Source organism: Lagopus leucura, unplaced genomic scaffold, assembly GCF_019238085.1.
Source record: "Lagopus leucura isolate 7727_CA_CO unplaced genomic scaffold, USGS_WTPT01 Super-Scaffold_650, whole genome shotgun sequence".
NCBI classification, from domain to species: Eukaryota; Metazoa; Chordata; class Aves; order Galliformes; family Phasianidae; genus Lagopus; species Lagopus leucura.
Window position 1 is genome coordinate 1,500,600 of NW_024962253.1, and position 12,249 is coordinate 1,512,848.

The window sequence follows — 12,249 nt, forward strand, 5'->3', positions numbered from 1 at the left end:
ACAGGTTTTAGAATTAACTGTTCAACCATGAATCTGGCATTTAACATAAACTGCTAACTGCTTCAGTTACGGCCAGAGACATTGAGTACCAACGATACACATTTGAAAATTAGAAAACCTTCCTACATGCCTGCGAAAAACTTACTTAAAAAAACAAACAAATGAACTTTTACCTCATAAATGTTGGGGTGCCACATTTTGGTCAGGAATCTGAAGGTAGGTGGTGAATACGGATAGTCAATAGGGAATTTAATGTGAGCCTGGAAAAAGCAAAATACCTTAGTTAGGACAGAAGGAGATAACAAGCTACCACTACAATTTCCATCAGGGCTGCAAAACATCTTCATTTTATATACCAGTGCCTACGTGGACCTGCAATACAACTCTACAGTTTCAGTCAAAACAGAACAGTAATTAAAAAAAGGAAAAAATTTTACACCTGGGCTCTAACAGCTCAAGTTCAGCCCTGAAAATAAACTAAAAGGTTATTTACCATGTCCAAATGCAAGCTGCACTATCCGACAGCTGTTGTTCCATAGGGTAAAACAGATGCGAAAAGACAGAAGAACTCAAGATATCATTGCTTCTTGCTGGGTTCAGAAGCAAGCTAACAGCATGTGCTGTAATGAGAATAGCTGTTTCACACGTGCCAGTGCAAAACTTTTAAACTAATCTTTTTGTGTGGAAAAGAGATTTGAACACTTCTTAGTTGAGACCCAAGGGGTTTTGCTTTTCTTATATAAAAGGGACTGATCCATCTGCTTAGGTTCCTAACACTGTACTTCTTGCCACAGCAAACATGCCTGAATACTCTTTTTGTGTCTAATAAATCTGTGCAAACCAACGAACCAAATGCTGATGGGCTAGGACAGCAAACATTGCCACCCAATACCCATGCTGTCAGCAGACACTGGTGGAACAAGACTCAGAGCTGAGTCTGTTGTGCAGAGGCTGCAAAGATCCCAGCACTGGATATTATCTTCTATGCCGTCCTGTCATTCAGAACAGCCAAAAAAGTCAACCAGTAGGGAATAGTTCTGCACAGCAAAGCCCAAAACCATCTCCTGGCACAGTTCAACCTGCCTGGAGCCCCTCCACCAGCCTCAGATGGGATCTCCAGAGTAGCACTCCCCATCCTCTGCCCCAAAGCTGTGATTGGGAACACGAGAAATAAAACCCCAGCAAGTCACACATGGAACAAGCCTGAAACTCTGCCCAAGTCCTGCCACTTCAGGTTGGGTACTGGGAAAAAGTTATTCTCACAAGAAGTGTGGAGGCACTGGCACAGGCTGCCCAGGGTGATGACACAGAGATGTGTGACTGATGGACGTGGTCAATGGGCATGGTGGGGATGGGTTGATGGCTGGACTAGAATGGTCTTTTCCAACCTCAATGATTCTATGATTCAGTGATTCAGTTCTTAGCCACCTACCCCAGAAACAGTTGCTGATCTTGTTCTTAGGACAGACTATGGGAAGTTTTATTGATTTTTTTTTTTTTAAACAAAGTTCCAGAAACATTTATAGAATTGATTTTGAGGGGTCAGGCTGGAGTGGCTCTGAGCACCTGACAGAGCTGTGGGTGTCCCCACTCACTGAGAGGAACTGGAACAGAAGGTCTTTAAGGGTCTCTCCCAACTCAAAAGATTTTATGACTCTACCTAAGTAGCTGAATGCAGTTTTACTCACAGACTGGCATATGCTTGTGCACTGTAAGCCAAATTTTATTAAGCCAAAGCGCCAGGTAGCAAGAGCAGAACTTGCTGATAAAAGTTCAGTGGCTCACACAGCTAACATGCTGCACTCTTCTCATGCAGCTGAATGCACAGCAGTATCAAGCCCTTACACCACAAGAATTTGCCCTGACACATCCACAGCCAAATGATTCACGTCTCCTTAAACAATCCTAGCCCACAGTTTAAGGTCAGTTATGTGGATGGCACTGCTCCAAGAAGAGCAGGCAAGTGCCTGTTATCACTGTAGAAGCAATCAAGTGCTGCAGCAAGGCAGCTGGAATGCACTGCCCAGCACTGGAGCGGAGCAAAGATTTACAAAGGACAGGGCAGGTTTAGTTCAGCTCAAGTGCTTGCAGACTTCTCCAGACCGCTGGGGCTTTCCCATGCCCACTCCTGTGCTTACATGCAGTTTCGTGAGATCTAAGACATGAAACAGCCCAAGGTCTGAAATTAAAAACACAAGAGACTACAAAGCTCAGGATGGAGCTAGCTAGAAGAACTCTTGGCAGGAGCTGTATGGTCTTACATACAGGTATAGTACCTAATTGACTGAAAAAAGACCTCACTGGTAGCATGACAGCCTTGTCATGTTCACAACCCACATACATGGCTGGGTGCTAAGGAAGAAGACCTCATTCCAGCCAGTACAGACCCTCTGCTCTCACGTCATCTAAACCTGAGAGTTTCACCTCAGGAAGACTACTGAAAAAGCCAAGTCAAAGCAGCATTTATGGTCTCTGTGCATGGCAGAATCATGCTTTTAGACACTGGAAGATGGCTTCTAGTTTCTAAACCCTGTTCTGCAGTCACACCTCTGCAATAGAGGAGGGCTATTGGACTGCCTGCATAGCAATCGTCATGGAATTAATGAAAGCTGATGTTTTACTATGGGAAGAATGCCTCAAGCTCCAAAAAATGCTCCAGAAAACTTCTACCTTTCTGCAGAGGCAGCTGAGACACCAGCTCGCCTGTAATCAACCCTGTTTAGAGAAATGGCAGGGCAACTCTGTGGGATGTATCTAGCTAACCTGTGTGTTTGGCACATTAAGAAACAGTACTGAAACACAAAGAAAATGAAGCCTCTGTACAAAGCTCAATTTCAGAGCTACAAGCCACTGGAGTAGGAAACTCCACACTACAAGCAGGGATTTTTTCCTACTAAGTGCCACTTTCAGGTCCCCACGCTGAGATCATTCAGAAGATGAAAAACAAAACAGCTGTTTTTCCAGAGCATAACAAACAAATCCCAGAGAATTATTCTGCACCTTTTCTGTAACAGAAAATCCCATAAAATTACGTAACACCACTCTATACTCACCAAATGCTATTTGATTTTCTGATGGGCTAAGCTTGCCAAGAATTTCCAAGACAAACTGCAAGACTGCTTGCAAAGATAAAGGAACAGCCACAATTACAAGTCATTTTTTTTCCACTGCAAGCCCAATTCTAAGTGTATTAAGAGGGGAAAAAAAAAAAAAAAAAGAGACTGAATTAAGCAATAACTTTATTTATGAAACTAAGCAATAGCTCATGAGGTTTCTTCTTAAGGTTTCAAGCTGAGCTCTCAAAACTGCTTCCTGTTCCCAGCAAGCTCAGCCAGGACTGCTACATACTGAAAGTGGCAGAGCTGCAAGGGAGCTCTTTGTCAGCCTGCCTGCATCCAGACAAACGAACCTAGTACTTGAGATTTAACTCATCTCTGTCCACAGGCACCCCCATAAGTTTCCAGCCACTACCGCATTTACCATGTGTTTGACTCCTACAGACATAATCCCATTTCAGCATCTTGATTTCAGCTGCCTTCTCACCCTGGCTCCTTGACACCACAGAAAGCACCTGACAGAAACAGGGTCACTCATCCATTCCTCCTTCCCCAATTTATAACTTGTCATACTTACAGACCCTAGAAAGAAATGCATAGACTCACCACATGCTATGTCACACAGACCAGACTAGCAGAAGATTCAGAGTTCAGCAGGCATCTACTGCTACTGCACAAGAGCTTCAACCTCCAAATCACACCACAAAGCATTTCAAGATTATTGTTGGCAGCATCCTCACTTCTGCTGTTTCCTATTTTACTGTCCTGCTCATCGGCATTGTCAGTGGTGATCACACTTCAGATTTGTTTAAGTTTTCTTCAGACTCCATACTTGGTAAGGCACAGCCATAGTGAAATGTACGTATGTAGGAAAAATAAAATCCTACTACATATCCAAGTCATCAGACTGAAAATGCAAATCCAGTGTTTTTACCAGCTGCTGAAGCCCTGATTCAGTCACTATGAATAACTAGTGCAGTGACTTTGAGTTTCCAGAGGTCTTGCCACATAACTGAATCAACACTTACATATTAATCCCATCACCCTCTTGGTGGGGAACACTGACAGAAGTAGGACTCACTCCTAACTTAGCTGTTTAGAAATCCAGAATTTATTCCAGCCCAGCTGTCTATGACACTTTGTTGTCTGACAGTGTTTTCATATACTTCTCATGCTGAGAAAACCTATGCTATATTTTCAGGCAGTGAAGGCAGGAACAGTGAATCCATCCTATTTGTCCTCTGCAGAAAGGCAAGGGGGGGGGGAAAGCTGGGGGAGTACCTATTTCCTGGAAAGCCACCAGCATCACAACAACTGACCTGATTTGGTGATATCGGGAAAGCCAGGAGCTTTTAACTGTGGCCAATGGAAACTGCAGCTTTTTGACATTTCTGACAATGCCAGTTAAAGTAATTTCTCTTTTGTAACATCATCAGCTCAACACAAGCCCTATGAAAACGCCACATAAGTTAAACTGAACATCTTCTGAAAACTGTAGTTGAGATACAAAGGAAGCATTTGAATTTTTAAAAGATTTTGTGCATCTCCTGCCAACACAGTGCTACCTGCACCATGCATTTAGCACAGAGAGAACCAATAAAAGCAGGAACTACAAGACCACCACGGGGTTTAGTGTTAATATGTAATCCCACAAAATGCCCTTTATTGCTTGTAGCACATCCAGCATTTATACAATTCATCTAGTGGATTTTCCTCTTCCACATTAAGCCTGGATTATAGCATGCAGTATTAAACACTGTGTGCTGGAAAACACGTTTAGCGGAGGTCAGCAGCCTGTTCTGCACACCAGTGAGGTTTAAAGCACCCTGATGTCCTTCAGCTTCAGAACCAGAAAAGCAGCACTAAGGCTAGGCATACTGTAATGGCTCAACATTAATTTAATAACTTTTCCCAGTAAAGGTCAATTACTGAAAAAGGTAACAAGGAATGCAAGAACAGTGTTGCTAGTTCAGCTCCACATATTATGACCTAGGACCCAAGCACTTTATTATAGTAGAACGGGAGACAACCCTAGTCTGTGTCCTGGGTCTGTTCAGGGAAAAGAAGACAGAAAGGGGATCTGGTAAATGCTTATAAACATCTACAGGGAGGAGAGAGGCAAATGGGTGAGGCCAGGCTCTTCCTGGCAGTGTATAGTGATAGGACAAGGAGCAATGGCATAAAACTTGAACATAGGAAGTTCTGTAATAACATGCTTAAGAACTTTATGGTAAGAGTGACAGAGAACAGGAACAGGAGAGGTTGTGGAGACTCCTTCAATGGAAATATTCAAGACCTGTCTGGACGCCGACCTGTGTCATCTATTGCAGGAAACCTGCTTTAGCATGGAGGTTGTACTCGATCTCTTTACATCCCTTCCAAGCCTTGCAATTCAGTGATTCTGTGCATTCTGGCATTACTTTCCAGCAGCACCAGATCATCATATTGACATTGATTGTGCTTTTAGGATAGTAGGACCACATCTCCACCATCTAAAGAACCTGAAGATGCAGGAGTCCATGGGACTCACTGAGATCCATCCACAGGTTCTGAGGGAACTGGCAGATGAAGTTGCCAAACCACTGTCCATCGTATTTGAAAGGTCATGGCAGCCTGATGAAGTTCCCACTGATTGGAAAAGGAGAATATTAGCCTCCATTTTTGAGAAGGAAAAAAGAAGATCCAGGGAACTACAGGCCAGTCAGTCTTCCCTCTGTGCCTGGCAAGATGATAGAGCAGATCCTCCTGAAGGCTCTACTAAAGCACATTGGAAATAAAGATGAGATGATCAGTGGTAACCAACATGGCTTCACCAAGAGCAACTCGTGCATGACAAACTTGGTGGCCTTTTATGATGGAGCTACAGCATCAGTGGATAAAGGAAGAGCAACTGAAGCCATCTACATGGATCTCACTTATGGGGATAAGCTGATAGAGCTGGTGCTATTCAGCCTGGATAAGAGAAGACTCTGGGTGGACCTTACAGCAGCCTTCCAGTACATGAAGGGCCTACAAGAAAGCCAGGGAAGGGCTTTTAATAAGGTGTGTAGTGACACGACGAGGAGAAATTGTTTTAACCTGTAAAAGGGCAGATTCAGACTAGGTATTAGGAAGAAATTCTTTACGGAGTGGGTGGTGAAACTGAAACAGGTTGCCCAGCAAGGCTGTGGATGTGCTGTCCCTGGAAGCACTCAAGGGCCAGGCTGGATGGGGCTTTAGGCAACCTGGTTTAGAGGGAGGTGTCCCTGCCCATAGCAGGGTGTTGGAATTATTATATGATTATTATATGATATTAGAGGTCCCTTCCAACTCAAACCATTCTATGATTCTGTGATTCTAGTCCAAGTTAGAAGGTCGGGAGAATTAAGCCTTTCAAGTTCAGAAAAGTCCCTTGTTGCTCAATGGCCGTATGAACAGTATTAAATGCTTTATATTCTGTATTACCTGATCTGTTTCATAGGGAATTTAAATCATGAAGACTTGAATGTGAAGTGAACTAGAAGTCAAAAAAGACACTAAGTTCAACAAAGTAAAAAAAAAAAAAAAAAAAGAAATAGAGCAACAAATGGGAAGGCCAAAGATGACTCAAAAAGTGAGGTTAACTTACAAAATCAGAGACTGGTTTGACAGGCAGAGGAGTCCATTCTTGCTTCAACTAAGTCATATCTTACATATCTCTATATGCAATTACCTGAGGCAATACCAAACATTTTCAAGGGAAGGCTACTCAAGCATAGAACAGATTTCTTTTTAGCAAAACTTCTTTTTAAAAAAGCTGGGACAGCTAAGTCACACAACCTACACCAAAGCAGCAAGTCTGTAATATGACCATCAAAGAACAATTACACCTTTACAGTAAGGGTTTTGAATCCCATGTTAGTTTGTAGCTTCTTCGATCTGAAATCACAGGACTAACAATCGACATGAACCCATGGCTGAACTGAATGGTTCTGGACGGGGCAGCATGCTGCAGCCCTGTTCGGTTGGACTGCATCCAGGCTCCCGTGATCTCATACATTCACACTCTGCTGTCTGGAGCATCTCAACGGATCTGAGTAAATAAAACAATAAAGCCAGTCAGAACAAGCAGTGCCTGGAAAACAGACCTTTTTCTTCTAACATTACTCAAAAGAAACAGAAGGGGTTTTGTTTTGTTTTTTAAATATAGTTGCTGTTTGATATCCCAAAAAGTCAGTCTGGAGATTTCAGCCTTACTGTAATAACTGCCCATGACAGCTGCTGCTCATTGAGAGATTGAGTTAGCCTGCACAAGTCAGCTGCACTTAGGATCACGAGCAGTTTAGCAGTTAAGAGAATACATTTCCCTCCTGCAGTGAGTTTTACTGCAGGGATATTCCATAATATTGTCCAGCTAATTGAGACAGCCACTTTGGCTCCTGTTAAAAATGCTCCTTGTCAGTGCTCTCAGGCTAGGAGCACCCAGCTGAAGACAGGGCAGCTGCAAGCACTTGTTTTGGAAAGTTTACTGCAGACAGAGAGATTGGAACAAGCTGAAAACTGAGTAACAACTGCCCTTGGCATCAGGCCACCTGCATACTTCTGGGGATGTTTCATATCCCATCACAATGCTGAGCACGGCCTCACCAGCCAGTGCCCACTGCCAGCTGCCTGAGGTTCAAACCTTGCTCTGATGCAGAGGTTTTTCCTGCCTCAGCACCATGCCCTAGGCTGCAAGAGAGGTAGCATCCAGCAGGAGTTACTGAATTGGAGACACAAAAATTTCCAACCTGTCCATTTTCCACTTGGCTTTCACATTTGTCTGCTAGCTCATCACAAAAGAGGCAGCTACCAGCAGCTATATAAGACAAAAAAACAAACCAAATGACTTGGTCCTCTTTTGTACTGCAAGCTACAGGCCCAACAGCTCTGCTAAACTTCACCCACATAGGCCAATGATAAAGCAATTTCATATTCCCATACGAAAAAGCGGATGCCAGCTGAGGTTTACTGGGAATTTCCATGCTGAAATATTACTAGATTCTGCTTCTAGTTCAGTCTTGCTCCAGAATTGGGTCTGATTAAGAGCAGTATGAATGGAAAGATCAAATTTCGGCAGCCTAGATGTGAGAGGACTTTTATGATCCCTGAAGTCCTCATGCTGAGGCTGAGTCCTTGGGACTGATGATTTCCAGTTTCCCTGTAGTCTATACACAAGCTATATCACACAACGTGAGGTTCACTTGGAGTGTGCTCTGCAGAGAGGCTGGCCTATTTTTCAAGCAGAAACAACTGACTCACTTCTTATTTATATCTGTACAAAAATATTGACTTCCTTGTTTGGACAGAATAGAAAGAATAACTCCTAGTGTGTGAAACGGAGGTCTCCCTGTACTGTCTAGGTCTTACTGAAGGAGCTAAAGATACCCAGCAATGCTGCATCTAAAGCTTCTATCTCCACTTGGGTCTCTGCTTTAAAGGAGGAGCTACACACAAAGCAGCCCTACTGTAAGGTATGCTATTGGATACCTGACCTGGTATACTTATGGTACTAAGCAGAGTTTTAAAAACTGCTTGTGTCCATTTCTGAGAGGAAAAAAAAAAAAAAATCCTAACTCTGTTTCAAAAAATAATCAAGATTTGTGAATACTTGAAACTGCTTATTCAAAGGTTTGTGTTGCATTAATGGCATCTCTGGCAGCATGTGTGTAAGCTCTCCAGTAAAGTGTGTATGCCCAGTCCTCAGGGTCCAGCACAACATCTCATTAGAAGCTGCATAAGCCTACAGCATATTCAGTATACTGCTCAATCTCACATTTCAAACTTCCATGATTTACAAGTAAATTCTTGTAAGCAGATTTACGTAGATACACTCCGTGCATATACGGAATGGTTGAACAGCAGACACTAGGATGTACTTGGGAATTATCCTGGTCATTTCCATAGTTCAGTCTGCACAAATTCAAGTGATCAGCAGCAAAACAGTTTCACAACCTCTTGTATCAGGTGTGACAGAGTTCCTGTGAGTTCCACTGTTCACTCCAGTAGCTTGCACATTCACTAAAATGCAGTAGATTACTTCCTATTTTTCAGTGAGGTAAGCTATACAATTTGCATTTGTTGAGCAAAAAGATGATGTCCAAACTAGCTTCATAAATAAACACCATTTGCTTCAGCCTGTTTAACTATTTTTAGAGAATTCTCAAACAAATAGCAGCCTAACCATTCATGAGTCAGTCAGTGACTAATTGCCTTGATTCTCTTCATATGCAATCCAGGCTGTATGCAAGAGAAAAGCATTCCTCAAGGGAAACCAATCACATGTTCTGCTAAAAACTCAGGGCAGGCCTTGATGCAGTCACCTCTTTCATAAGCAGCAAGGGGAAAGGAATATTTATAGCATTGCAAGTGTAAACCAAAGCACAGTGCTGCAGTGTTACACAACTTCGTGTTTCTCATCCGGCCAGCAGCAGCTCTTCTCAAGAGATTTCTCAAGCTCGCGTACCAGCTTTTATTTAAACAAGACATATAGGTATCGAGCAACTGAACTGCAGCTGAAGAAGTGCAGTCTCTAAGAAACTTACCTAGGCTGGTTGACACGCAGAAGCCAACTAAGCACTGGGCAGCCATGCTGCCGACCTTTCAGCCACTGCTCTACCAGCTGTGAGCTGTTCCGTTCTGAGCCGATCGCAAGCAGAGGCAGATCACACTTGGCAGCAGAAGCAAACACAGCTTAGGGCTTTACCACTTGCAACCCAGAGAGATAAATACAGCAGCACTGTCTCCTACAGTAGAGACAAGGATTGGATTCATGCAGCTTTATAATCCTGTACCAATACAACTGTATGTTGCAGCTGTCTGAAGAATGTCCCTAGTTTTGTATGAGAAGCAAACTTTGACACACCCATGCAAAATGCCACCCTGCTGAGTGTCCCCTAGCTGGCTGCAGAAAATAGCATCAAGTCGTGAGGTATTCACTGTTGAGAAGTCTGCATTTGAGCGTTTTTCCACATTACTGCATAACAATGTGCCTGTCAGCTCCATTATCATAGGGTATTCAGAGATATCAAGTTTAAGTTTAAGCTAAAATAAGTGCTTTAGCTGATACATACCCATTCTCATGCCTCAGGCTATTGTTTCTACGGTAACAAGGTGCTTTTTTTTTTTTCTTTTTCTTAGTTGTGAGTCAAAAAAGCATAAAGCATCTCTACCTCTTTTCACCCCTGCCACGGGTTTTAGACGATCTGAAGCTCATAGGGTAATACAGACCTTACCTCTGCAGCACAGCTCCAAGTCATCTCCCTATTGCAGCAACCATGGACCATCTGAAATTTTGTTACAAGTGGCTAGAGAAAAAACATCTATAAAATGGTTGTTCCTGACCATCACTAGTACATGTGACTAGTACATTAGATGACTAATAAGACATCTTTCAAGCCAGATGAGAGAAAATACAACACAGAATTAAGAGTTAGCTTTCATATACTCCTACCTGCGTTCCAACAAGTTACTATGTAAATGGCTAACATGACATCTAGATAAAGCCAGAATGTGCAGTTTCCTGAAATACCTCCCGAAAGTGCGGGCAAAAGATTGAAAAGCAGGTTGATTCCTCTGCAGTGCAGCAGTTACCAAGGTAACCTTTGCCCCTCTGATTAAAGTAGAGACAGGATGATAAAAGCTGAGTTCTGTACATGAACAAACATTCTTGAAATTAAAGTTATATCTAATTAATTTAAATAATTTATATTAAATTTGAAGGCATAGCTAGTAAGAGTAACAGCCAGGAAGAACCAGTGCAGACTACTGCAGGTAAAGCAGCCCCCAAGGTCAAACCAGAGCTGTGCAGTGAGGCATGTGTAAGATGAGAACATGCAGGTTTGCTGAGTGTATGAACAGAGAAAGCTGGACCTTGCCTGATCACCAGAGGAATCCTGAGCAATTGCATGAGTGATGACTCTCAAACAGCTCTAACACTACACACTAATGCCTACCTGTAAGTGGAAAGGAAAAAGGAGGAAATTGAACTTAATTAATTTGTTTCTGTATTTAAGCATATGTCACAGATAAAACACTTACTCAAAATGGCAAGTCTGACTTAGCTTTGAATGAAACTTGAGTGACAGATAAGCAATCATACAGAAGTGTCATATTAGGAAGATGGGTAGATTATCACAGATTGATAGTGTGCATTTAGTGAGGAATGTGACTGAAGAAACAATTTCAAATACTACAGTAGAAAAAGATGCAGCAAAAATCTAACAGAGTAATCCATACGGAGCAGCAAGATTAAACAGCAGAGGTAGATTAAAAGAGAACTCAACAAGAGATGCTACAGCCGTGTCTATAGAGATGTGTAGCAACAGCTCATGCCTGAAGAAAATGATTTTTCAAGAACTTAGAGCAAGTTCTACATTGTGAGATACTGCTTTCTATCTAGAGTTCTCTGGTGAATCTGGCAAGATCTACTTTTCAATTTCAGCTTTTCTTTTTAAGGCATTGGAGTTTAAGAGCACTAACTGAATGCTGGTGAAACAAACAACAAGAGCCAGCCTTCCCGTAAGTCCTCCCATACATGACAGAAATCACGTAGCACTTTCCTATTTCTAAGACTCCAGAGAAACAAGTCACACTGTTTTCCTGCAAAGATTCATCTAAATGTTCCTCTGTTGCTTAAAAAAGTGGTATGATCAGCACACACAAGTATCTGTGACTACAGATCGCTGCCACTTACTCCACAATCACACACACAGTCTCCAATATGTGCTCCAGCATTCTACAGTGCTCAAAATGTAGCATCTGCATGGTCCATTTGGGAATAAACACCTTTTATTTCATTCTGAGAAAAACTATGCCTGCACATCTATAAAGCCTAAAACCCAAGCAAAGGACTTGCTGGCTCCTATATGGACTAAGCTGAGGCTATCAAAACCCAGGAATGCACGAGAACAGAAGGTTCATCCTGATTTGTATGCTCGCTATGAACGCTTAATGACATTCCTCTCTGCCTTGTAAGATTAATTTTTGAAAACTTGGTTAATGTTGTCCAGATGTTTGACAAGTCTGCATCTTGGCTTGATGGTACCTGATATAAAATGCCTAGATCCTACCAAGTTGAATGCAGTAACAATCAGATTGCAGCAGAAGCTGGCAATGTTTTGTGAACATGTGCATCACTATCAGAGGAAACCCACCCTCAATACACATCTGAACTCTGAAGTAATCATAACCTTAT

At 42.4% G+C, this 12,249-nt stretch overlaps 1 protein-coding gene across 1 annotated transcript in view; it reads right to left on the bottom strand.

Moving 5' to 3' along the window:
- Nucleotides 1–12,249, bottom strand: part of UBE2R2 (ubiquitin conjugating enzyme E2 R2) — a 52,766-nt gene that overhangs the window by 12,168 nt on the left and 28,349 nt on the right. The window contains exon 2 of the mRNA XM_042862411.1: nucleotides 174–260. Coding sequence (XP_042718345.1) covers nucleotides 174–260 — 87 coding nt within the window. The remainder of the gene's footprint in view (nucleotides 1–173; nucleotides 261–12,249) is intronic.